Source organism: Papio anubis, chromosome 20 (genome assembly GCF_008728515.1).
Source record: "Papio anubis isolate 15944 chromosome 20, Panubis1.0, whole genome shotgun sequence".
NCBI classification, from domain to species: domain Eukaryota; kingdom Metazoa; phylum Chordata; class Mammalia; order Primates; family Cercopithecidae; genus Papio; species Papio anubis.
In genome coordinates, this window is record NC_044995.1 from 3,998,247 (window position 1) to 4,025,883 (window position 27,637).

The window sequence follows — 27,637 nt, forward strand, 5'->3', positions numbered from 1 at the left end:
TTTTGGGGAGGTAGTTTGTTACAAAGCAAATGCTGACTGTCACACCTATGGATTGCTGAAAAATTTCATAGGTCCTTAGATGAAACTGTTCATTTTAGTTTTTCCTGAGCTACTTCAGTGAGTTTCTTTTGCATGGAGCCCAAGAGGTTTATGAAATATAGAGTGCTTGTTTAGGTTGCTTCCAGGAATTAGATGAGCTGGGCAGATGGGGTGCTGGCAGTTGGCAAAAGGAGAGAAAAGCAGCTCCTGGAGCTCTCCACAGGAGGGGAACATCTCACAGACAAATGATCAGGGAACCAGGAGGGAGAAAGCCACAAATGGACTCTGCCCAGGAACCTCATTCTATTCCCAAACCTAGGATTTCCTTCACACCCTTCCTGGTATTACCTCTTAAGCTGACAGGAGAGTTGCCCACATTTCAGCTGCATATTCCTTTTCTCTGCCTGTCAGTCCTGCAGTGGAGAGAGAGAGAGAGAGACAAAGAGAGAGAGAATGAGAATCATCAACTGAATTATTATTTGCTCCCCAAATTAATATGTACTCCTAACACTCCAATATGACTATATTTGGAGATTGAGTCTTCAGACACAATAAGGTTAAATGAGATCATAAGAGTGGGATCCTGATCCAATAAGACTGGTGTCCGTATAAGAAGAGGAAGAGACACCAGGGATGAGCATAGAGAAAAGGTCACGTGAGGACACAGCGAGAAGGTGGCCTTCTACAAGCCATGGAGAGGGTCGCTATGGGACATAAAATTGGCTGCTACCTTGATCTTGGACTTCCGGCCTCCAGAACTGTGAGAAAATAAATTTTTGTTGTTTAAGCCCCCCAGTCTGTGGCGTTTTGTTACAGCAGCTGGAGCAAACTAATACAATCATCATCATTGAGGTTTATTGAAGGCTCATCACATTCCAGGCACTGTTAATAGCTCATGACTCCCACCATTTTACTTAATCTTCACTCCTGTCTTTGGAGGGAAGTATAATCATATTCCTGGGTTTTTTTTTTTCCTTTTTTCTTTTTTTTTTAGAGGATTTGGAAGCACAAATAAACAAGGCAAAGCAGCTTATTGCGTAAAGCAAATTACTGATAAACGTCTTACTTGTGAAATAACTATTCAGGGAAAGAAATGGAAAGGTTTGGTAGATACAGGAGCAGACTCTGTTGCCCAAGCTGGAGTGCAGTGGCACTATTTCGGCTCACTGCAACCTCTGCCTCCCAGGTTCAAGCGATTCTGTTGGTAAAAGGCCCCCCAAAATCTGGCCATAAACTGGCCCCAAAACTGCCCCTAAGCAGTGGCCTGACCCTCCGGATCTTTCTTTTCCGGAGGACACTTGGCAAAAAGTAGTTGCCCCAGTGACTGTTCGAGCAACGTCTCAAGCAACTGCTGTCAGTTCTATTTAGGCAGGAATCCAGCAAGCTAGAAGAGAAGGGGATTTAGAGGCTTGGCAGTTCCCTGTTAGAATACATCCCCCAGACCAACACGGAAATATTATAGCTACATTTGAACCTTTTCCTTTTTGAGTAATTAAATTACTCAAATAATTTAAACAAGCTATTAATGCTAAAAAAAATGTAGAAATAATCAGCAAGTCAGGCCGCTAGATAGGGGAAAAAAGAAAACTGCTGATCCGGAAATATGTCCAAAATGTAAAAAAGAAAAGCATTGGGCTAATCAATGTCACACTAAGTTTGATAAAGATGGGAACCCGATTTCAGGAAACACCATGAGGGGCCCGTCCTGGGCCCCGTTCCAAACTGGGGCATTTCCAGCTCAGGCCATTCCCTCACCCCTGTACAATGTCTGTCCCCTGCCACAGCAGGTAGTGCCGCAGTAGATTTATGCTGCACAAAAGCTGTGAGCCTTCTGTCTGGGGAACCCCCACAAAAGGTCCCAACAGGAGTCTGTGGACCCTTGCCAGCAGGAATGATAGGATTACTTTTAGGAAGGTCTATTTTAAGTTTAAAAGGGATACAAATACATACAGGAGTCATTGATTTAGATTACCATGGGGAAATTCAAATTGTTATATCTACTTCTGTTCCCTGGAAAGCGGAGCCAGGAGAGCGCATAGCACAGCTCCTGATTGTGCCATATGTGGGAATGGGGAAAAGTGAAATGAAACCAACAGGAGGATTTGGAAGCACAAATAAACAAGGCAAAGCAGCTTATTGGGTAAATCAAATTACTGATAAACGTCCTACCTGTGAAATAACTATTCAGGGCAAGAAATTGTAAGGTTTGGCAGATACAGGAGCAGACATTTCAGTCATTTCTCTACGGCACTGGCTGTCCGCATGGCCAATTCAACCTGCTCAATTTAACATAGTTGGAGTTGGTAAAGCCCCTGAAGTATATCAAAGTAGCTATATTTTGCATTGTGAAGGGCCCAATGGACACCTTGGGACTATTCAACCAATTATAACTTCTGTACCTATAAATTTATGGGGGAGAGATTTGTTACAACAATGGGGAGCACAAGTTCTAATTCCAGAACAATTACATATCCCTCAAAATCAACATATGATGTATGAAATGGGGGATGTCCCTAGTATGGGGCTAGAAAAAAACTTGCAAGTTTTGAAAGAACCACTTCAAATGGAAAGACAAAGTTCCCACCAAAGATTAGAATATCATTTTTGATGGTGGTCATTGTTAAGCTTCCAGAACCTATACCTTTAAAATGGTTAACAGATAAGCCAATTTGGATAGAACAATGGCCGCTGAGTAAAGAGAAACTGGAGGCTTTAGAGGACTTAAAATTGGCCTTTAATAGTTATAGATTTAAAAGACTGTTTTTTCACTATCCCCTTAGCTGAGCAAGACTGTGAACGGTTTGCATTTACAATTCCTACAGTAAACAACCTGCAGCCTGCTAAGTGTTTTCATTGTTTTACAGATGGGTCTAGTAATGGTAAAGCTTCTTATTTTGGCTAGAAAAGTAAAGTTTTCCAGATGCCCTATACTTCAGCTTAGAAAGCAGAGCTTGTAGCTGTAATTGAGGTATTGACTGCTTTTCATATGCCTATTAATGTGATTTCTGATTCTTTATACATGGTCATTCCACACAGTTACTTGAAAATGCTCAGTTATGATTTCATACAGATGAACAACTGATGACAAAAACAAAAAGAGGGAGAAAGGCCTTATACAAGGGTCTAGCTGCCTTCCCCTGCCTCCCCACTCCCTCTCTGACCCACATCCTACTTCTCTGCCCATTCTTCACACTACTGTGGCCACCCTGGGCTCCTCACTATTTCCTGAACATGCCAGGCAATCCTGCCTCAGGGCCTTTGCACTTGCTGTTCCCTCTGCTGGATATGCCATTCTTCCAGACCCTCACATGGCTCCCCACTCCCTTCCTTTGCTCAAATGCTACCGTCCCAGGGAGGCCTTCCCTGACTCGTTAAATGCCACCCCACTCCACAATCTTTGTCCTGCTTCCCAGTCTCACTCCTCTCCTTAGCACTCATCCAACATACTATCTTTTAAAAAAAATTTATTATTATTACTTTTTTGAGACAGGGTCTCACTCTGTGCCCAGTGTGGAGTGCAGTGGCTTGATCCTAGCTCACTGCAGTCTTGACTTCCTTGGGCTCCGGTGATCCTCCCATCATAGCCTCCTGAGTAGCTGGGACTATAAGTGCATGCCACCATGCCTGGCTAATTTTTTTATTTTTGAGAGAGATGACAAGATGTCTTGTCATGTTGCCCAGGCTGGTCTCAAACTCCTGGGCTCAAGTGATCTGCCCACCTTGGCCTCCCAAAGTGCTGGGATTACAGGTGTGAGCCACTGCACCTGGCCCATCCAATACACTATCTATATTTCACTCATTCATTGTGTTTCTTGATGATATCCCCGACCAGAATATAAGTTTCTTGAGGGCACGGACTTTCTGCTGTTTCTTCCCTTGGTATCCTCAGTGCCTGGCACAGAGCGGTCACTCTGCAGATATGTGTAGCGAGGACGAACATAGTACTTACTACATTCCAGGCACTGCTTTAAGTTTCTTAGAAATATTCGCTCACTGGACGGGTGTGGTGGCTCATGCCTGTAATCCCAGAACTTTGGGAGGCTGAGGCAGGCAGATCATGAGGTCAGGAGTTTGAGACTAGCCTGACCAACATGGCAAAACCCCGTCTCTACTAAAAATACAAAAATCAGCCGGGTGTGGTGGTGCACACCTGTAATCCCAGCTACTCAGGAGGCTGAGGCAGGAGAATCGCTTGAACCTGGCAAGCAGAGGTTGCAGTGATCTGAGATCGCTTCACTGCACTCCAGCCTGGGCGACAGAGTGAGACTCCGTCTCAAAAAAAAAAGCAAAAGAAAAATTCACTCATAGCAACCCAGAGGGTCAAATGCTGTTATTATCATCCCCATTTTGCAGATGGGCAAACTGAGGCACAGAGAAGGGGAGTGGCTTGCCCACAGCCTCACTGCTAGTAAGTTATGGAGCTGGGACTTGAAGCCAGACAGCCCAGCTCTAATGTCCTCTTCTATCTCTTTGTTGCTGTGATCCCATTTTGGAAACCAATGAGTCAGATGCGCTCCTCAGGGGTCCCTATCACCCTCCCGGATGGGGGTGTTGGTTTCATCTCTGTTTCCTTGTTGAGCCAGCTCTGTGTCTCATGAGGGTTGAGTGGATGTTGCCCAGTGGACGAGGGTGAGGGATGGAGGTACCTTAGGCTCTGGATGATGGTGAAACACATGCCTGCAATCAGTGTCCCGGCTCCCAGGATCCCAGCCACAAGGAGCCCAATGGCAGAGCCTCCTGACAGGGACAGAGTGGGGTCCGGCTCCATGGGCTCTGCTTCTGTGGGCTGTGCAATGGGTTCTGGGGACCAAGGAGGGGTGAGATTGGAGGAGCCATCTGCCCGCCCTCCCTGCGCACCCCTCCTTCTGCCATTCCCCCTCCCAAGTGTCTCTTCAATCCATCCTTCTCTTCCATCCTCCAGGTCTCTGGTCCCCTCTCCTCCCTGCTGTCCTGCCCCAGTCCAGCGCCCATCCACCTTCCTACCACATGGAAGCCAGGAGGATCTTTCTAAAGCTCGCACCTGACACTGTTCCTCCCCTGCTCAGAACCCTGCTGTGTCTCCCCAGCACCCTGGGGCAGAAGTCAGTTTCTCACCTTAGCCTTTGAGGCCTTGCCACCTGGCCAGCCTCATCTCTCTCATTGCCCTGCCTTTATAGACATGTAACCCTGGACTCCACTCACTTTTCCAAGCTCATCCCTTTCTTTCTCTCTTGCCTCCAGGCCTGTCCACGCTGCACTCTCTCTCTCTGGAATGCCATTTCTCTCTCTTGGCTTGCATAATTCCTTTTTTTTTCTGAGACAGAGTCTCCCTCTGTCACCAGGCTGGAGTGCAGTGGCACAATCTTAGCTCACTGCAACCTCCACCTCCTGGGTTCCAGTAATTCTTGTGTCTCAGCCCCCCTGGTAGCTGGGATTACAGGCACGTGCCACCATTCCCAGCTAATTTTGGTATTTTTAGTAGATTCGGGGTTTCACCATGTTGTCCAGCCTGGTCTCAAACTCCTAGCCTCAAGTGATCCACTCGCCTCACCCTCCCAAAGTGCTGAGATTACAGGAATGAACCACTGTACCTGGTCAGCTTGCATAATTCTTATGTATTGTGGTACCAGCTCAAATGTCCCTTCTTCCAGGAAGCCCTCCTTAACTCCTAGGCTGAGTCCCATAGCTCTCTGGGCTCCCCCATCCCAGCCCTGCCCACTCTGGTGATCACTGTCTGTGGACACAGGACTGTGAGTCTTGTGAAGGCAGGGCTGCAGCTGTCTTGGTCACCAGAGCATTCCCAGCACTGCCCAACATGGGCTGGCCACACAGCAAGTGCTCATAAACATTTCCTGGGCAGCTGATGAATGAGCAAAGGAGGTCTTGGAAGTGTTGTCCTTCTCAATGAATATCAGGGTCACTAGGTGCTATAAGATTTACATTTTTTGGGCCGGGCGCGGTGGCTCAAGCCTGTAATCCCAGCACTTTGGGAGGCCGAGACGGGCGGATCACGAGGTCAGGAGATCGAGACCATCCTGGCTAACACGGTGAAACCCCGTCTCTACTAAGAAATACAAAAAATAGCCGGGCGAGGTGGCAGCGCCTGTAGTCCCAGCTACTCGGGAGGCTGAGGCCGGAGAATGGCGTGAACCCGGGAGGCGGAGCTTGCAGTGAGCTGAGATCCGGCCACTGCACTCCAGCCTGGGCGACAGAGCGAGACTCCGTCTCAAAAAAAAAAAAAAAAAAAAAAAAAAGATTTACATTTTTTCCCCCAGTCCATCAGTCCTGAAGCTCCCACTGGACCCTGGCCAGGGAGGTGAGGTGGGTCTCTGGGACCCAGCCAAGCTGAGATTCCCATCACCCCTTCCATTTCCATGTCCCAGCTCTGAACCTTGACTCATGCATTCTTTGCTACCCCAAATACCCTCCCTCTCTTCTCTCCTGGCCAGTTCCTCTGCATACCTCTAGTTCACTCCAAGCCATGGTAGTCCATTTTCATACTGCTATGAAGAAATACCCAAGACTGGATACTTTATTAAAAAGGAGGCTTAATGGACTCCCAGTTCCACATGGCTGGGGAGGCCTCACAATCATGGCAGAAGGTGAAGGAGGAGCAAAGGCATATCTTACATGGCAACAGGCAAGAGAATGTGTGCAGGGGAACTGCCCTTTGTAAAACAATCAGAACTCGTGAGACTTATAGACTATCATGAGAACAGCATGGGAAAAACTCGACCCCATGATTCACTTACCTCCTACTGGGTCCCTCTCATGACACATGGGGATTATAAGAGCTACAATTCAGGATGAGATTTGGGTGGGGACACAGCCAAACCATATCACCATGTGTCCCTCCATGAATAACACACTAAAAACAATATTCACCATAACAGCTGCTATTCAAGGCCCCTGCTGCCTGACAGTTGTTCTGCCAAACTCAGTCACCCCTTGTTTTCATTCCTTATAACAACCCTGCAGAGGTATATAGGATTACCCCCATTATACACATGAGGAAACTGGGGCTCAGAGAGGGGAAGTCGCTTGCCCTAAGTTACCCAGCCAGGAAGGCATGGGAACAGGGACTGAACTGAGTTTTGACCGGGTCCCAAAATACTTCTCTGATCTTGACAACTTGCTGTTATTTTGATTGCCACCCAGGGCTCCACATACTGACTGCATATGGTAATAGCTACAATTAATAATGACAATGCTAATTGCAACAGTGATATTGGCTCATGGTTATTGAGCACTCATTAGTGTTCAATAGTGCTAGACATTATTGTTTTAAGCTATTCACCTGCTTATCTCATTGAATACTCACAACCACACTCTGGGGTAGGCACTATTATCTTCCCAGTGCTATAGATGAGGAAACTGAGGCACAGAGAAGTCAAGGCACTGGGTCAGAGTCACACAGCCAGGGATTCAAATTCCAAAGCCATTGCTTTGAACCACTCCTTAGATGATGACAATGGTGAATTTTTTTTTTTTTTGAGACAGTCATCCTCTGTCACTCAGGCTGGTGTGCAGTGGTGTGATCACAGCCCACTGAATAAAGAAGAAGAAGATGAAGAAGAAGAAGAGGAGGAGGAAGAGAAGGAAAAGGAGGAGGAGGAGAAGAAAGAAGGAAGAAGAAGAAAGAAGAAAAGGAAAGAAAGAAGAAGAAGACGAAGAAGAAGAAGAGGAGGAGAAGGAAGAGGAGGAGGAGGAGAAAAAAGAAAAAAGAAGAAAGAAGAAAAGGAAAGAATAAAAGAAGAAGAAGAAGAAAAGAGGAAGAGGAAGAAGAAGAGGAAGAAGAAGAAGAAGAAAAGGAAGAAGAAGAGGAAGAAGAAAAGAAAGAAGAAAAAGGAAGAAGAAGAAGGAAGAAGAAAAAGAAGGAAGAAGAAGAGAGAAGAAGAAGAAGAAAGAAGGAAGAAGAAGAAAGAAGAAGGAGAAAGAAGAAGGAGAAGAAAGAAGAAGAAGGAAGGAGAAGAAGAAGAAAGGAAGAAGAAAGGAAGAAGAAGAAGAAGGAAAAAGAAGAAGGAAGAAGAAGAAGAGGAAGAAGAAGAAGAAGAAGGAGGAGGAGGAAGAAGAAAAAGAAGAAGAAGAGAAGAAGAAGAAGAAGGAAGAAGAAGAAAAAGGAAAGAAGGGCCTAATAATGCACAGTCCGCCAGGTGGATGGAACATTGGAATGACATTTTGCCTATAAAGGGTGTCACGGGGACTGGTCATAGAAGGTGGCTCAATGGAATCAGAGAGGCTGCCACAGGCTGGAGAGGGTGCAAGGCTCTTGGGTGGGGTGGCATGGGATGGGGGACTCACCTGGCAGCGAGATGGTCACAGGCTCAGAGACCAGCTGTTTCTTACTATTCGTGGCTATGCACATGTAGGTGCCCAGCTGTTCCCAGGACAACCGTCGGATGAACAGCTTCTCTCCCATCCCACAGGGCACCCCATTGAAGGCCCAGCTCAGCACGGGCTCAGAGTCCATTGTCACCACCCACTGCAGGATCACAGAATAGTTGAGCTCACTCTGGATGACTCCCCGGATAGCAGCTGGGAATGTCTTCAGTGGCATTAGTTGGAGGCTGTCTGTGCAAACAGGGAACAAGGCCACAAGAGTGGACACCACTCAGAAAAGCTGGGCATTTCTTCTGCCCACCATAGAGATGTCCATTCTTTCGTGTGTTCATTCATTCATTAATTCACCAATGAATGTGTTTGAAGAGCCTGGTCTGTGCCCAGTGCCCCCAATCCAACCCCTTGCTCTTCCCACTTCCAATGGCCAGCACCTGCATCCCGTTGCCTGAGGACTTTCACTGCTGGCCAAAGCCTACTCTGCCCATGGAGGCAGCAGGCTGGAAGTGCTGGGGAATGAGCAAACCAGAGAGCAGCCCTCCACAATGCCGGGACAGGTTGGTGTATAAATTCCCCAGCTCCCTCGCTGTCATGTGGGATGACTCTGCAGAGTCGTTCCACACCAGGGCCCTGAGTTCCCCAATGGGACTGTGCTCCAGTTGCCCACAGTAACCAGCTTGGGAACACAGCTTTTATTATTTCCTGGCTTCTCTGCCTAACTTCCTCACTCTCCAGTTTCTTGCACCTCCCAAACAGACTATCTGACTTTGAATCCTCGCCTCTGGATCTGGGTGAACCAAATCTCGGACTCTAAGACTCTAGGACTTGGGGGCTCAGCATTGATTAAACAGATGCAGTCGCTGCCCTCATTAAACTTACAATTGAGTGAGGAGAGGGTCAACAAACAGACAAATACATATAGTGGTTGTAAGTGCTGTGAGGAAAACTGCACAGGGCTGCGGTGTTGGGTAAGCCCATTTCAGGTAAGGTGGGTCAAGGAGGGCCTCTTTGAGGAGGTATGTTTGAGCAGAGTCCTGAAGAAGCAGAGGAAGGAGCCATGTGGATTCCTAAGAAAAAAATGTTCCAGGCAGAGGGAACAGCAAGTAAAAGGCCCTGAGGTGGGTGTGAGCCAAGGTGGGCATAGAGAGGAGGGGAAGGGAGAGAGGGCTGGGAGAAGAAGTCAGAGAGATAATGGGAGCAGATCATGCTGGGGTTTCCTGGGCTAGGGTGAGGACTCTGCTTCTGACTCTGAGTGCAGTGGGACCCATGGGAGGACTGCACAGAGGAGGGACGTGAGTTGGCTTAGGTTTGAACAGGCTCACTCTGACTATCATGTGAGAACTTGACTTTAAGTTTGCAGGAGTGGAAACAGCCCAGTGAGGAGGTGACCCAAGAGGTCCCCACTTCTTGTCCGCATTTTTCAGGTGAAAGGCTCTGAGGTTTGGGGGTCATTAGGGCCAGGGTTCGTGGTTAAGTAGGGACACATCTGGGATTTGAATTCCCAGACCGTACTGGGAACTTCCACTTAGAGCTGATTTCTGATTTCAATGCTGTGTTCTAAGTGACAAGAACTTTAGCACAACCAGAGAGCTCACGGAAGGCTTCCTGGAGGAGGTATCTGAGTTAAGCCTTGAAGGAGGAGAAAGAGCCCACTAGGTGTACGAACAAGAGGCAGTGTAATAGCCACCTGGATTGGTCTGGTTTTTTTTGTTTTTTGTTTTTTTTTCTCGAAATGGAGTTTTGCTTTTTCATCCAGGCTGGAGTGAAGTGGCGTGATCTCGGCTCACTGCAACCTCTGCCCCCCGGGTTCAAGCAATTCTCCTGCCTCTGCCTCCCTATAGCTGGATTATAGGCATCCGCCACCACATCCAGCTAATTTTAGTGTTTTTAGTAGGGATGGGGTTTCGCCATGTTGGCCAGGCTGGTCTTGAACTTCTGACCTCAGGTGATCCACCCGCCTCGGCCTCCCAAGGTGCTGGGATTACAGGCATGAGCCACCATACCTGGCCATGGATTGGGCTCTTACCATGAGCCAAGCACACATGTTAATCCATGGCTTGTTATACTGCAAGCAAGACCCATGCCCAGGTGTCTAAATCATTTAGTAGACTGTGATCAACATTTAAAACATGGAAAGAAATATTATAGAAAACATCAGAGAGCATTGCTCATAGTAATAACTGTCATTACACTTTCCTTTTGGTTAGTTGTGGGATATACTGGGCATGATGTGAAAAGCATTTCTTATGAAAGCCACTGGATGTATTCATTTAATCCTCACAACAATCCTATGATGTAATTATGATTATTCCTTTTTTCTTTCTTTCTTTCTTTCTTTTTTTTGAGACAGGGTCTTGTTCTGTCACCCAGGCTGGAGTGCAGTGGTGCAATCATAGCTTACTGCAACCTCCACTTCCTGGGCTCAAAGGTTTCTTCAGAGTAGTTGGGATTACAGACGTGCACCACTACGCCCAGCTATTTTTTGTAGAGATGGGGTCTCACCTTGTTGCCCAGTCTGGTCTTGAACTCCTGGGCTCAAGTGATCTACCCACCTTGTCCTCCCAAAGTGCTGGGGTTAAAGGTGTAAGCCACTGTGCCTGGCCTTATTCCCATTTTGATGAGAAAAGGAAGGCTCAAAGAAATCAAGTCCTTTGAAACAAACAGGGCTATTATTTTTTTCTTTTTGAGACAGGGTCTTGCTGTGTCCCCCAGGCTGGAGTGCAGTGGCAAGGTTACAGCTCACTGCAGCCTCAACCTCCCGGGCTCAAGGGATCTTTCCATATCAGCCTCCTGTGTGCCTGGGACTATGGGCGCACATCACCAGGCTTGGCTAATTTTTAAATTATTTGCTGAGATGGCGGTGGGTGGGGGGGTGTCTCATCATGTTGCCCAGGCTGGTCTCGAACTCCTGAGCTCAAGCAATCCTCTCACTTCAGCCTCCCAAACTGCTGGGATTACAGGTGTGAGCCATAGCACCTGGCCAGGGCTAACATTTACTTGCTGTTTGTCAGGCATTGTAGGCATTTAGCACAGATTAACTCACTTACTCCTCACAGTCAACCTATGAGGTAGGTTCTGCTATGACCTCATTGCACAGATGGGGAAACAGAAAGTTACTTTTTTGCAGGGACTCAGGGGCATAATAGATGGCAGAGGGATTTGATCCAGGGAGTTCTGGCTGCAGAGCCTGCACCACCGAGCATGAGTTCCTGCAACCTCTCTCTTTAGAAAGGGCGCTTCGGGCTGAAAATGGCATAGGCAAAGGTGTGGAGCTAGGCCTTTAGAAGAATTAGCCTTCAGGCCAGCCACGGTGGCTCATGCCTGCAATCCCAGCACTTCGAGAGGCCAAGGCAGGTGGATCACCTGAGGTCAGGAATTCGAGACCAGCCTGGCCAACATGGTGAAACCCTGTCTCTACTAAAAATACAAAAATTAGCTGGGCGTGTTGGCGCGTGCCTGTAATCCCAGCTACGCAGGAGGCTGAGGCAGGAGACTCGCTTGAACCCGGGTGGCAGAGGTTGTAGTGAGCTGAGATCACACCACTTCACTCCTCCAGCCTCGGTGACAGAGCAAGCCATCTCAAAAACAAAAAAAATTAGCCTTCAAATCACAGAAATACAGATGGATGAACCTCAGCGGTCCATAAATTCTCTGGGAGGGGAGTAAAAACCCCTCTGTGCAGAAGCGGGGTTCTAAGCGCGATACCCACCTTTACATTGTACCATGGAGATGTTGCCGGGCTGGAGAGGCGGCACGGAAGTAGAGAGGCCCCAGGATCAATGAGTCGTCATACGACCTTTGCTCAGTCCTTTGCTCATCACATGACCACAGGCCATTGATGTCACCTCTCTGAGCCTCAGTTTCCCCACCTGTGCAATGGGTTGCTGCTCAGAGCTGCCGCTCCTTGGGCTGCTGGGAAATCATTCAGTGTCTGGCACGTCAAGAATGCCCAGTGAACTGGCTCCCTTCACTATTTTTTTTATTTTTTATTTTTTTGAGGTGGCGTCTCGCTCTGTTGCCCAGGCTGGAATGCAGTGCCGCAATCTCGGCTCACTGCAACCTCTGCCTCCTGGGTCAAAGCAATTCTTCTGCCTCAGTCTCTCAAGTACCTGGAAATACAGGTAGGTGTGTGCCACCACACCTGGCTTAATTTTTTGCGTTTTTATCAGAGATGGGTTTTGCCATGTTGGACAGACTGGTCTCAAACTCCTGGCGTCAAGTGATCCGCCTCCCTCGGCCTCCCAAAGTGCTGGGATTATAGGCGTGAGCCACCGCGCCCGGCCCTATCGACTGACTTCTATTTTGCTTCAAATATAATTTTGAATGTTGCTCCTGCAGATAAACTTTCTGATGGAATTGTTCATTTAGTGTCTGTCTCCCATGATGGACTGAGAATTCCATGGTGGGAGAGATCAACTCTATGTTGTTTACTGGGGAATTCTCCCTCCTCCAGGAAGTCCTCCCAGACTCCTCAAAGGGGCCAAGTGCTTTCTGGGCTCCCACAGTCCTGTGGGTTCCATCCAGCCCTGCCAACTCTGGGTCATCATTATCTGGGAATCAGTCTGTCTCCCTCCCTGGACTGCGAGTGCAAGGATGAGAGGAAGAGGCCAGGGCTGTCTCAGTCCCTATTGTGTCCCCAGCACTGCCTAGTACAGGGTAGGTGCTGATGACTTGTTGAATAAATGGATAGCAAAATGTTCCCACTCCCCCAAGCCTTCCCCCAAAGTCCAAGCCCTCCTAGCCCATATCACTGTTCTTAGGGATGAACCCCTTTTCTACACACCCGTTCATGTGCCTGCTGTGGAGATGGGAGCGCACGTGGAGTGGGCTGACTAGTGAGTGGCCTCCCTGGATGATCTAGAGGCCAAATGCTTTGGGTTGGAAGGAATACTTGGCTAAACCCTTTGGGATTCCGAGGGGTGGGGATAGGGGTGAGCCCCAAAGGCATTCTCCACTAGCAACCTGTGGCAGAATGTGCTGGATGGCTGCCAACATCTCTTCTCGCCTTCTTCATTTAGTCACAAAACCCCACATTCTAGCTAGGGAGATGGCTGCCTGGAATAAAGACTACATTTTTAGCTCCTCTTGCAACTAAGTATGACCAAGTGACTAGATTCCAGCCAATGGGATGTGAGCAGCCACTATGCTGGGCCTTAAAAGGAAGGCATTTTCACCTCCCTTCCCCTCTCTCTGGTATGTTGGTTGCAATGCAGACGTGATGGGAGTCACCTTGGATCCCATAGATGTGACAATACCCTGTCAATAATGGAAAAACTCGAAGGACCCTACATCTTGGCACCATGGAGCCACTGCAGCATCCTTAAACTGCTTATGCCAGACTGTTATGGGAAAGAGAAATAAACTCCCATCTTGCTTCAGACACTGGAATTTTCTTTTTTTTTTTTTTTTTGAGACGGAGTCTTGCTCTGTCGCCCAGGTTGGAGTGCAGTGGCGTGGTCTTGGCTCACTGCAAACTCCAACTCCTGGGTTCAGGCAATTCTCCTTCCTCAGTCTCCTGAGTAGCTAGGATTACAGGTGCCTGCCACTATGCCTGGCTAATTTTTGTATTTTTAATAAATACGGGGTTTCACCATGTTGGTCAGGCTGGTCTTGAACTCCTGACCTCCTGATCCGCCCGCCTCAGCCTCCCAAAGTTCTGGGATTACAGGCGTGAGCCACCGTGCCTGGCTGACACTGGAACTTTTCGAGTCTTTGTTAGAGCATCAGAATCTGAACCCTAACTAAGTTGATCTCTGTTATGAACTGAATTGAGTCCCCCACCAAACATATATGTTGAAACTCTAACCCCCAGTACCTCAGAATGTGACTGTATTTGGAGATAAGGTCTTTAACGAGGTGATTAGGTTAAAATGAAGTCCTTAGGGTGGGCCCTAATCCAACCTGACCAGAGTCCTTATAGGAAGAGGAAGTTTGGACACACAGAGAGACACCAGGGATGTGCACACACAGAAGAAAGACCATGCAAGGACAGGATGAGAAGGCACCCTTCTGCAAGTCAAAAAAGAGAGGCCTCAGAGGAGATGAAACCTGCCAACACCTTCATCTTGCAATCCATCCTTCAGAACTTGAGGGAGTAAGTTTCTGTTGATTAAGCCTAGAGTATTTTGCCCAAACTGACTAAGAGTCTCTGGACTATCTTCTGAAAGGAGGATGGGTCTGGTTACTCTCAGGACTTTGTTTTCCTAATTCAGATATGAAAGTTTGAGTCCAGGTGATAAAAATATAGATGAGGTTGAAGGCTGCTACCAGAGACCTTCTCTACATTTCCCAAGTGACGATGAATGTGTATCTCATGATTGTCTGTTGCAAGGCTTGGCTGGTATAATTTGGATATTTATCCCTGCTGAAACCTCATGTTGAAATGCGATCACCAATGTTGGTGGTGGGGCCTGGGTAAAGCTGTTTGGGCCATAGGGGCGGATCCCTCATGGCTTGGTGCTGTCCTCATGGTAGTGAGTTCTCATGAGATCTGATTGTTGTAAAATGTGGCACTTCCTCTCTGACTCTCTCTCTCTCTTGCTCCTGTTCTCACCGTGGGAGACAGCTGCTCCTCCTTTGCCTTCCGCTATGATTAAAAGCTCACTGAGGCCTCCCTAGAAGCTGAGCAGATGCTGGCACCACGCTTCCACCTGTGGAACCATGAGCCAGTCAAACGTCGTCTTCTTTTTGTTTTAAATAAATAACCCAGTCTCAGGTATGTCATTATAGCAATGCAAGAACAACCTAACACAATGACAAAAAATAGCCACAACACATTGCAACTCCTCTCCTTAAGAGGTGGGACCTCTTTCCCTCCTGTTGAAGCTGGGCTGGCCATGTGACTTGCTTTGGCCAATGGAAGGTGGCGGAAGCAATGGCGGTCAGTTTTGAGCCTGGGCCTGAAGGAGTTTTGGAACTTCACCTCTTATTCCTCTTCCATTGCTCAGTGCACAAACCCAGGATAGCCTGCTGGAGGTTGGGAGGCTCTGCGGCCCTCTCACCCCCATCACTCCAGCCACCAGCTGGTCCATGGCCAGGCACATGAAGGAGGTCATTCTCGATCAGCCAACACCCAGACACCTCAACAGCTGACCACAAGAACTGTCCAGCTGGATAAGTGATTGACGTTTTAAGTTTTGGGGTGGTTTAATGGGGAGCAATGGATAACCAGCACAGAATGTGTCCTGTGGGCTCTTCTGGGGTCCTGTGGGTCTGCTTTCTGAGAAGTCAATCCCTCCCACTGTGGGGCCCCACTCACTCTTGACATGGATCTGCTTTGTTGCACTCCTGCGTCCCCTGCTGGTTTCCAGCACAACGGTGTAGCTGCCCGAGTCCTGGGCCGTCACGTTTCTAAGGACCAGGCTGCCTTGGGTTCCCAGTATCTCCCGGCCAGTGTGAGCAGGTCCTGGGAGGCCCTCCGGGGAGAATATCATGGCTGCTGGCTGGGTGTCATACCCTCGGAACCAAGACGTGGTGAGAATACCTTCAAGACTTCCGGTGACAGGAAGGTGGACACTGGCTCCTTCGGTCAAGATGTTCAGCTGTGCCGAGAAGGGCAGCTCCGAGAAGACAGAGCAGGTGCAGGATGTGAGCAGGGTGCCTTGGAGGAGCAGGGAAGGAGGAGGAGATGAGGGGAGCAAGTGAGACCAAAGGCGAAATGCTGTCCCTGCAAGTGACCGTTCCCAAGCCACTGAAAGTGAGCGTGGAGCATCAAGAGTTGCTGATGACGGTGACAATAATGATAAAAGTAGAGTAGAAATAACAGAGAATATTCACTAGCACCCACCACAAGCCTGACTCTGTTCGAAGTGCTGAATGTGTATCAAATCATTGATTCCTCTCCTTGATCCCATGAAGCACACACTTATATTATACTGGATGTTGCAAAAATTGGTTTTCTACCCTTCTCTGCTCCACTCTGCTGTCTGAAAGGCTGACTTCTCTGAGCTGTGTTGTTGGGGTCCCCTTACCTTTTACTGCTGGTTGGTTTCTGTCAGCGGGCACATTGGCAGAAGAGGAGAGGGCAGCAGGGGAGTAAGTTTGAAGGGGTTAGTCCTACAGTTGGCTGGGTCCTTTTGTTCCAGCCCACAGCCCCTGTTGAGTGTCCCTCTCCATATACTACTACTGTCTTCTGGTTCTGGGATCTGCTTTGCTCCTTATGGCTTCTAGCCTGAGGGAGGTGACAGCTCCCTGCTGTTGTTAGCCCCTGGGTGCTGTATTATCCCATGTTGTTCTTCCTATGCCTCACCTACACCTCTGCTGCAAATAGTCCCTGTCTTAAACTCTCCTTTCTACTCCCTTAGAGTAGACCATCTGTTTCTTGCCTCAACCCTGATAGGACTGTTATGCCAAATTTACAGATGAAGAAACAGAGGCTCAGAACATTTAAAACATTTTTCCAGGATGTCATAGGTGGTAAACAGCAGTACTGTGATCCACAAGCAGGCAATCAAAACTCTCAGCCACTAAACTATACTGCCCAACTCTTGCCTTAGTTTCTGTCACTTCCTCTCATTAAATTTCCATATTGCTTAGAAATTGGAGGCAAACCCTTGGAGTTTGGTTCTGGATCCCAGCAGTTACCTAACCTATTATTTCTCTCAGTGGAATGGTGTGGTAGGAATACAAGCTCTAGCCATAAAAGACTAAAAAAAAAAAAAAAAAAAAAAAGATATAAAATGAAAAGAAACACCTGAAAGGTTAAAAAAAAATCCCATCATTCGCAAAGTCAAAAGAACAATGACAACCAGGAGAAACTCTTTCTAACTGATGTCATGAAGAGCTCATTTCACTAATATATAAAAAGCTCCTGGAAATCAATAAGAAAAATATCAGCAACCCAACAGAAAAATACACATAGCATATGAATAGGCAATTCATAGAAAAGAAAATTTAACTGTCTCTTGACATAGAAAAAATGCTCAATTCTACTCATCATAAGAGAAATGTAAATTAAAACAAACCAAAATAACCCTTCCAGCAAAGATCCAAAAGTTTGATGACTTGTTGTTATGGTGATGCTGAGGGCAATAGGAACTCCCACACTTTGCTCGTACAACCACTACAGAGGGCAATCTGGCAAAGTCTTTCAAAACTATAAGTTCCTATAGCCTTTGACCCCATAATTAAATGTCAAGGAATGTGTTCTATAGATAGACTTTCACAGAACAAAATGACTAGTGCATAGTGTTTTTTTTTACCACACCTTATTTACAATGCAAAAGATTGGAAATACGCAACTCTTCAACAATAGAGGACTGATTAAATAAATAATGAACCATTATTTCCACACAATGGAATAATATAGCTATGCCAAAGAATGAGGAAGAATTCATGAACTCTATGAACTGAGTGGGAAAAAATCACTGAGGAAAGCAGTTAAGATACAAATGACAGCCTGGGCTACATAACAAAATCCTATCTCTACAAAACAATTGAAAAATATTAGCCAGGCATGGTGGTGCATGCTTGTAGTCCCAGCCACTTGGGAGGCAGAGCCAGGGGGATCACTTAAGCCCAGGAACTGGAGGCTGCAGTGAGCTATGATTGTGCAGCTGCGCTCCATCCTGGGCAACAGAGTGAGATCCTTTCTCAAAGAAAACCAGTAATAACAACAACAACAAAAACCCACACAAAAATCTGAGTTCAAGCTGCCAAATAGTCTAGATGATATGTTACTGTTGGTGTAAATGAGGGAGAAAAAATATATATATTTGCATTGGTTTGTAAATGGATAAAGAAACAGAAAACAGTGACAATTTGTGTGTGTGGTGGGGGGAGTGACATGAGGAACTGGGTAATGTGAATAGGATAAAAAGACAAAGTATTCTATATATCTTTGAGATTGAACCATGAGATTGTATAGCCTACTCTAAATTTAAAAAACTTGAATTAAAGAAATGAGAATATAAATTAGGTTCTTCTTTGCCTCTCTCACACACATGCATGTAGGTACACATAAATTTACACCAGAATGCAGTTACCAGAATTGGACTGTCTGGGTGCAAGTCTTGAAACTTACTAACTCTGGTGACTTTTGGAAAGTTACTCAACCTCTCTGGGCCTCAGTTTCCTTATCTATAAAATGGGAATAATATCTCCTTTTTATGACTTTGTGAGGATTTTTATCTAAGGAACAAAGATTCTCAACTGGGGACAGTGTTGCCACCAAGGGGACAATGGCAATGTCTGGAAATCTTTTTGGTTGTTACAACTGGGGTTGGGGGAGGGTGTCCTACTGGCATCTTTTGGGTAGATGCCAAGGATGCTACCATGTGCAGGTCAGTCCTCAATAACAAAGCACCATCTGTCCCTAAGTGCTAACATATGTATTTTTTGCTCTTTTTTTTTTTCTTTTTTAACAAAGAAAAAAGATTTATTTTGGCTCACAGTTCTGGAGGCTGGGAAGTCCAAGTGCATAGTACTGGCATCTGGTAAGGGCCTTCTTGCTGTGTTATTCCATGGCAGAAGTGCAAGTGAGCACTCTAGATAGAAAATGGAGTGTTAATATTGAGAAGCCCTGCTCTAATGTTTGTGAAGAGTTGAGAACAGTATACTAACAAGGTGACTGTGGCTAAATGCTTGACATTATAATTATCATTATTTTCATTGTTATCATTCTTGCCTCAACAGCAAGACCTGGGTGTACGGTAATCACTTATTTTAAAAATCTCTTGAAAAAGCAATATAATAGATGGCTACCTTTAAGGATCAGAAGTATCCACTTACAAGATGAATGTTAAAACATCAGCTCTCTTCCTGGTTAAATGAATGAAATGTGGTGGCTAGAGATAACCACTCCCAGGAGCTCATCACCAGATACAAACATGCTGGGCTCTGGAAGGGTGTGTGCGATCTCAGAAGCAGCTTCAGGTGATCAGCTGACACTGCATGCTGGCTGAGTGCCAGGGACCATGCCAAGCCCTACCAACTTGGTATCCTGACCAGGATACCTCATTGAGCCCCCTGAACAACTCTGAAGTTGGTGCTGGTCTGTTTTACAGGCAGGGAAACTAAGGGACAGCAAATTTGAGTCTCAGATTCAAGGTCATAGTGGAGAGCTGGGAGTTGTGGGGGGTCACTCATTGCCCATCTCCATTGAGTTAATCTCCAGGTCAACAGCTGGTGTAACTGCCCTTCCTCCCTCCCTCCCTCCCTCCCTCTCTCTCTTTCTTTCTTTCTTTCTTTTTCTTTCTTTCTTTTTCTTTTTTTGAAACAAGGTCTCACTCTGTGGCCAAGGCTAGAGTGCAGTGCTGTGATTATAGCTCATTGCAGCCTTGAACTCCTGGGTTCAAGCAATCCTCCCACCTCAGCATCTCAAGTCTCTGGGACTGTAGGTGCACACCACCATGCTCAGCTAATTTTTAAACATTTTTTGTAGAGATGGAGGTCTTGCTATGTTGCCCAGGCTGGCCTTTGTGATTCTCTGGCCTTAAGTGATTCTCTCCTGGCCTTAAGTGATTCTCTCACCTCAGACTCTGAAAGTGCTGGGCATGAACCACCATACCCGGCCTTGGTGTGACTTTTTTACCCACCCTGCTCATAAATCTTCCATGGCTCCCTAGTAACCTTAGGACACAGTGAAGATTCCTTCTCTTGGTTCTCCTACTACTGCTCCCTACTTCTCTCAGCACTCTCCCCTCATTCTCTGCATCAGCCAGACTGAACTCCTTGCAGTTGTTTTGGCCTTCAGGCCTTTGCCAATGCTATTCTCCCCACCTAGAATATCATTCCTCTTGACTCTTTAACTTCCTGTGATTAAAGTTTTTTGCATAGATAGGCTGGGTGCAGCGGCTCACACCTGTAATCTCAGCACTTTGGGAGGCTGAGGCAGGTGGATCATTTGAGGTCAGGAGTTCGAGACCAGCCTGGCAACATGGCAAAACCCCATCTCTACTCAAAATACAAAAATTAGCTGGGTGTGGTGGTGGGCTTCTGTAATTCCAGCTGCTGGGGAGGCTGAGGTAGGAGAATTGCTTGAACCTGTGAGGTGGAGGTTGCAGTGAGCCGAGATTGCTCCAGCCTGGGTGACAGAGCAAGGAAAGAAAGAAAGAAGGAAGGAAGGAAGGAAGGAAGGAAGGAAGGAAGGAAGGAAAGAAGAAGAAAAGAAAGAAAGGAAGAAAGAAAGAAGAAAAGTTTTAAAAGAAGGAAGAAAGTGAAGGAAGGGAAAGAAGGGAAGGAAAGGAAGAAGGAAAGAAGAAAGGAAGGAAGGAGGGGAGGAAAGAAGGGAATGAAGGAAGGAAAGAAGGAAAGAAGGGAAGGAAGGGAAGGAAAGGAAGGAAGAAAAGAAAGGAAGGAAGGAAGGAAAGAAAGAAGGAAAGAAGGGAAGGAAGGGAAGGAAAGGAAGGAAGGAAAGAAAGAAGGAAAGAAGGGAAGGAAGGAAAGAAGAGAAGGAAAGAAGAGAAGGAAGGAAGGAAAGAAGGAAAGAAGGGAAGGAAAGAAGGAAGGAAGGAAGGAAGGAAGGAAGGAAGGAAAGTTTCTGCACAGGCATTCCCTCTTCTAGTCTTCCTGACCCTTAGGCGTGCTTGCTAATACATACTACAGTGTTTGGACGGGGACTTCGAATGACTTTGATGGGGGTGATGGAAGGTCTTCCCACAAAATGACAGGAATAAAGTCTTATAACTTTAATATAACTTATAAATACCTGCTCAAGGTTTTGCTTTTCTATTCTGATGGAATAAAATGCTGCATTCATACACTATCATGGAACAAAGCACACAGAGATGCGGTTTGTGTCAGCAATGCCCTACCTTTCTGAGGTTCTGTTTTGATTTCGACAGCTTCAAGGTCTTGCCTGGTCACTGCCTCCCCAGCTTCTGATCTCAGCCCTCTCTTCTGGGTCTCCCTCTTCCCCCTGCATGGTCCCTCCCCACCCACTCTGGGTCACTGCTTACTGGACATGGCTCTGTCTTTCCCCCTGGACTGTGAGCCCTGGGAGGACAGGGCTGAGGCTGTCTTGGTCATGGTAGTGTCCCCTCCACCATCCCATGCAGGCTGGACACAGAGGGAACACTTGGGGAGTGTTTGTTGAACAAATGACCAGAATTCCAGGCCATGCAGTCCGCATTCTGGAATTGCGTTCTAACTCTGACACAGCAGCAGGTAACTGGTGATTCCGGTAGTGTCCCCAAAGCATCCTAAGAAGAAGACCTCACATCTTAGCCACCCTTGCTCTATCTGTTGTGGAAGCATAGCTCTACCTGTAGATTTTTAGGCTGCTAGACCTGGGTTCACAACCCTGACTCTACCACTTATTATTTCTGGGCTCTGAGCCTTAGTTTCTCCACTCATCAAGGAGGGAGGGTGAGAGTCCCATTTCACAGGAGTGCCTGAGATGCAATGAGATCATGAATTTTTAGGGCTGCTGTACTCATCTGTTTTCACCTTGCTGATAAAGACATACACGAGACTGGGTAATTTATAAAGAAAAAGAGGTTTAATGGATTCACAGTTCCACGTGGCTAGGGAGGCCTCACAATCATGGCAGAAGGCAAGAGGCAAGTCTTATGTGGGGGCAGGCAAGAGAATGAGAACCAAGCAAAAGGGATTTCCCCTTATAAAACCATCAGATCTGGTGAGACTTATTCACTACCACAAGAGCAGTATGGGGGAAACCATGCCCGTGATTCAATTATCTCCCACCAGGTCCTTCCCACAACACGCAGGAATTTTGGGAGCTACAATTCAAGATGAGATTTGGGTGAAGGCACAGCCAAATCATATCAGCTGAGGTCAATCTAACTTAGGTACTAGCACTCTCAGCTTGAATGCATCGGCCTCCCCAGGCCAAACCTGTTTCTCATTCTCATTCCAGTGAGAAATCCTCATTCTCATTCCCAGTGAAGAGGTCCTGTTCTCTGGGGCAACCTAACTGCTCTCTCCTCTGCTGGAAATTGTGAAAACTATACTCTACCTGGCATTGTCTCTAGAACATGCCTTCCTTCCTCTGCTTTTCTACACATGGCTTTAACTGAGAGCCTATATATGTATGTGTGTGTGTGTGTGTGCGCGCGCACGCACGTATGTGTGTGTGTAATTTACAGCTTTATTGATATGTAATTCATATACTGATAGAGTTTGAATATTTGTCCCTTCCAAATCTCATACTGAAACGTGATCCCCAATGTTGGCGCTGTGGCCTAGCGGGAGGTGTTTGGGTCATGGGGGCAGATCCCTCGTGAATGGCTTGGTGTCCTCTCCATGGTAGTGAGTGTTCTAGCCTGGTTAGTTCACTCAATAGTGGGTTGTTTAAAAGGGCCTGGCATCCTTTTCTCCCTTTCTCGCCATGTGATGCACCTGCTCCCCCTTCATTGTCCGCCATGATTGTAAGCTTCCCGGGACCTCACTAGAAGCAGATGCTGGCACCACATTTCTTGTCTTGTACAGTTTGCAAAACTGTGAGTTAAATCAACATCTTCTTTTTAAAAAAAAAAAATAAATTACCCAGTCTCAGGTATTCCTGTATAGCAACACAAAATGAGCTAATGCACATACCAATCCATTTACTCCTACCCAACACCCCCACCCAACATGTTCTCACCACCTTCTTTTGAAATAGTAGTGGGTTATAATTCAATGTGAATGGTACATTTTTAAAGGGTGACATAATGTTTGTTCTGGACACTGATTAAGTTATAACCTTGCCTCTATTTTTTCTTTTTAAAATTAACAAATACAAATTGTGTATTTTTATGGTGTACAATGTGATGTTTTAAGATATGTATACATTGTGGAATGACTAAATTGAGCTAATTAACATATGCATTACCTCATGTCCTTATTTTTTTTGTGGCGAGAACACATAAAATCTACTTTCTTAGCCAATTATTTACTCATTCAAAGTGTACAATTCAAGAGCTTTTAGCATACTCACAGAATTGTGCAACCATCACCACAATCAATTGTAGAACATTTTCGTCACCCCCCAGGAAAACCCTGCGTCTCTTGGGCACCACACCCTAATCCTTTCACTCCTGATGGGATTTTTTTTTTTTTTTTTTTTAAATATAAGAGTAGGCTGGTGTGTTGGCTCACACTTGTAATCCTAGCACTTTGGGGGGCCAAGGCTGGAGGATTACTTGAGCCAGAAGTTCAAGACTAGCCTAGGCAACAGAGTGAGGCCCCGTCTCTACAAAAATAAAAACTTAGCTGGGCATGGTGGCACGCGCCTGTAGTCCTAGCTACTTAGGAGGCTGAGGTGGGAAGATTCCTCAAGTCCAGGACTTAGAGGTTTCAGTGAGCTATGATCCTGCCACTGCACTCCAGCCTGGGTGACAGAGCAAGACCTTTCTCCCTCTCTCTCTTTTTCTCTCTTCCTCTCTCTATATATAGTATTACTCATATATACTCATATATGTATATATCCATTTTTATACCATAAAACTTAGACACCTAGAGATAAACACTATGTTTTGGAACCTTTTTTTTTTTTTTTTTTTTTTTTTGAGATGGAGTTTCACTCTTGTTGCCCAGGCTGGAGTGCAATGGCATGATCTCGGCTTACCGCAACCTCTGCCTCCCAGGTTCAAGTGATTCTCCTGCCTCAGCCTCCCTAGTAGCTGGGATTATAGGCATGTGCCACCATGCCCGGCCAATTTTGTATTTTTAGTAAAGACAGGGTTTCTCCATGTTAGTCAGGCTGGTCTCAAACTCCCGACCTCAGGTGATCCTCCCGCCTTGGCCTCCCAAAGTGCTGGGATTACAGGCGTGAGCCACTGCACCCGGCCATGTTTTGGAAACTTACTATTTTTTTTTTTAAGCTTTATGTTTCTTATTGTTTCTTTCTTTCTCTCTTTCTTTCTTTCTTTCGTTCTTTCTTTCTTTCTTTCTTTCTGTCTGTCTGTCTGTCTTTCTTTCTGTCTTTCTTTTTTGAGATGGAGTCTTGCTGTGTTGCCAGGCTGGAATGCAGTGGCGCAATCTCAGCTCACTGCAACCTCCCCGTCCTGGGTTCAAGCGATTCCCTTGCCTCAGCCTCCCGAGTAGCTGGGACTACAGGCACGCGCCACCACGCCTGGCTAATTTTTTTGTATTTTAGTAGAGACAGGGTTTCACCATGTCGGCCAGGATGGTCTTGATCTCCTGACCTCGTGATCCACCTGCCTTGGCCTCCCAAAGTGCTGGGATTACAGGCGTGAGCCACCACACCCGGCTGTTTCTATTTCTTTTAAACAAAAAGTAGAATTACATTCAGCAATTCTTACAAGGCATCACAGAAAACAACCTTTGCTCCTCATTATAGAATAATTTGGAAAGTAAAGTAAAAAGCAGCAAAACAAATCCTTAAGCTTGATACTCAGATAACCACTTTGGGGAGTATATTTTCTTTGAGGGTTTTTCATAATTTTTAAAATTAATTTTTAATCACACAAGAGCTTTTCCTTAGGAAAAAATGTAGACCCATCTAAAGCCAAATCTCCCTTGACCTCCACCCCTACGCTTGTCCTCGTCACACTCTCCAGGCACCTGCTGTTATCGAGAGAACATTTTGTGTTTACAGAGTTGAAGTTTGCGACAGAGTTGAAGTTTGCGGCACAGTTGCTTTGTTTTTGTTTGAACAATGTTTTGTAAGCTCCCCCACCTCACTTTGCAAACATGTTGTAAACCACTTTCTAAAAGCTGGTTGCTATTTTATCCAGTGGCACAGCCAATTCCCAAAGTACCCCACCCTCCCCGCCCCCACCCCAGGAAGAGCCAGCAACGCACAGCATGCCTTGTTTGCATAATAAAACTACAGCCGCCTAAGAGAAACTTTCCAGCCTCCTTTTCTTTCCTTCCTCCCCTCTGCCTACTGCCCTGAGAGACGCCTAAGAGACAACGGCTCTGATGAAATAGGGAAGAGGCCTACCGCGTTCCTTTCCACCTTCCAGACACAGGCCTGAGCTGGCGACAGAGCAATGCTTTGAACTAGGTGGACTTTGGGGTTTTAAAATTACACGGAACTGAACTTTTTTTTTTTTTTTTTTTTAAGGTGGAGTTTCGCTCTTGTTGCCCGGGCTGGAGTGCAATGGCACGATCACAGCTCACCACAACTTCCGCCTCCCGGGTTCAAGCAATTCTCTTGCCTCAGCCTACCAAGTAGCTGGGATTACAGGCACGCGCCACCACGCCCGGCTAATTTTGTGATTTTAGTAGGGACGGGGTTTCTCCATGTTGGTCAGGCTGGTCTTCAACTCCCAGCCTCAGATGATCCGCCCACCTTGGCCTCGCAGAGTGCTGGGATTACAGGCCTGAGCCACCGCGCCCGGCTCAGAACTGAACTTTTAAGACCTGGATAAGGAAGCAATTCATTCACTATCTGAGAGGCAGATGTGTGTGGTCTCTGGAAAGTGTGGTCTGGGAAGCCAGCCCATCTGGCTTCAAATCTTCAGTTTGCCACTTCCAAGTGTGCGACCTGGAGAGGGCACATGACCTCTCTGAACCTCAGTTTCCCCTTCTGTGAAATAGGGATCATACATCCCTGATCTCAAAGAGTTGTGATAAGACTTAAATGTTACTACAGAAAAGCACTTAGAACGGGCTGACAGGCTGGGTGCAGTGGCTCACGCCTGTAATCCCGGCACCTGGGGAGGCCGAGGCAGGAGGATCTCTTGAGCCCAGGAGTTCGAGACTAGCCTGGGCAACATAGTAAGACCTCATCTCTACTAAAAATAAAAAATTAGCTGGGTTTGGTGGCGTATACCTGTGGTCCCAGCTATGCAGGACGCTGAGGCAGGAGAATGGCTTCAGCCCAGCAGGTTGAAGCTGCAATGAGCCATTATCAGGCCCCTGCACTCTGGCCTGGACAACAGAGCAAGACCTTGTCTCAAAACAAAACAAAACAAAACAAAACGAAAAAACAAAAGCCCCAAACAGGCTGGTGTATAGACCTATTCAGTTACAGTGACCTTCTATTATGGCTGATGTTATTATTTTATGATTGCTATTATTTATATTTACTATTACTAGGTTGCAGATTGCTGGGGTGAGACAGGGCATTCTGGTGGAAGGGGGCTGGGCTGGGGTCTCAAATTCTGATCCTGCCCCTTGCCAGCCCTGCCATCTTGGGTAGGTGACCTGGTCCCCTCTTTGCACCTCACTTCCCTTCTTCCTAAAAGAAGCCAATAGGGTCATCTCTTGTGGCAGAGTGACATTCAAGAATTCCCATGAGTTGGGTGCCTAAGCTGCATGGGCCTCAAACTGACAGGGTCGAAGCTCTGAGTGGGGGCGACTTGGACTTGTAAGGAGACTCTCTCCTCCTTGTCCCTGGCCCATGGTGAAGCCACTGTCTCCAACGCACCTGTTAAAAATAGCTTCCTCCAGGCAGGGGTGTGGCTGGAGCTGATGTCCAGAGGACTCCTCATCTTGTATTCTGTCCAAGGACTGTGCAGAGAAGGTCTCCTCGTCACATGTGGGGTCTTTATAGACCTATACAGTCATGTCTGCAGCCCTGGCCCCGCCCTGCAGGACCCTGCCTACGATGACCATGCCCTACCCTGGCCACTTCCCCACATGACTTACCAAGTTGGCTCGGAAGTCACCTCCAGCCGCATCCTTCTCCAGTATCGGGTCAGTGGTGATGGTGGGTGGGGACCAGGCTGGGACAGTGTCCCTGGGGAGGGGGCTCTGAGGCTTTGCTCTCATTCTCTCACCCTACAATCCCCACGGGGAGATGGAGGGAGAAGCAGAATCGCCCGCTCCTATCACTCACGTCAAAGTTAAGGAATGGCCAAAGGTCAACCTGGTAGGAGGTGACAGGGCTTTCTGCTGGCCTCCTGGCTTCTCCCCTGGACTCTGAACCACACCTTTTCTCCTCTGTAAAATGGAGGCATTAATAATAGTGCCTGCCCCAGAGTCAGACGGGGCCATGGACACGAGGCGCTTCAACGAATGGCAGTCACTATGAAGTTAATGCTAATTATAATTTGGTGTCTAGGATGTCCTGGAGGCATGTTTAGAATCCCATTATCAGGACCTCGCTCAGACTATATCCTGAATTTTAGATTCTAGAAGGATAAGCTACACTAGCTCCTTTTTCCTCACCCTTCTCACTCCCTGGGTCTATTCTTTCCTCCTCGAATAATAATTATCATGCTCAAACTAATAGCTGGTGTTTGTTGAACACCTACTACATGCTGGACACAGCATTAACCCTGTAACACGGTTGCCTAATTGAATCCTCATACCAACCTCGAGGGGTCGATATGGGCATCTCCATTTTCCCATGATGCACAGGGGCTGAGTAACTCACCTACTGTCACACAGTCGTTCACAGGGGCTTTCTGCCATTTTTTGGAGGCACCAA

At 46.8% G+C, this 27,637-nt stretch overlaps 1 protein-coding gene across 2 annotated transcripts; it reads right to left on the bottom strand.

The window, feature by feature from the left end:
- Window position 1: 1 nt before the first annotated feature.
- IGSF23 (immunoglobulin superfamily member 23) lies at window positions 2–27,497 on the bottom strand. Of its 2 annotated transcripts, none has more exons than XM_031659168.1 (4): window positions 26,850–27,497; window positions 8,320–8,589; window positions 4,686–4,839; window positions 2–452 (listed from the first exon to the last, which is right to left on the bottom strand). In XM_031659168.1, the coding sequence occupies exons 1-4, from the start codon at window positions 26,974–26,976 to the stop codon at window positions 419–421; spliced, it is 585 nt and encodes a 194-aa protein (XP_031515028.1). In that variant the 5' UTR covers window positions 26,977–27,497; the 3' UTR covers window positions 2–418. The 2 variants fall into 2 exon arrangements, with proteins under 2 accessions (XP_031515028.1, XP_031515027.1); XM_031659167.1 differs by lacking the exon at window positions 26,850–27,497 and adding an exon at window positions 15,614–16,965.
- Between the last annotated feature and the right edge of the window lie 140 nt (window positions 27,498–27,637).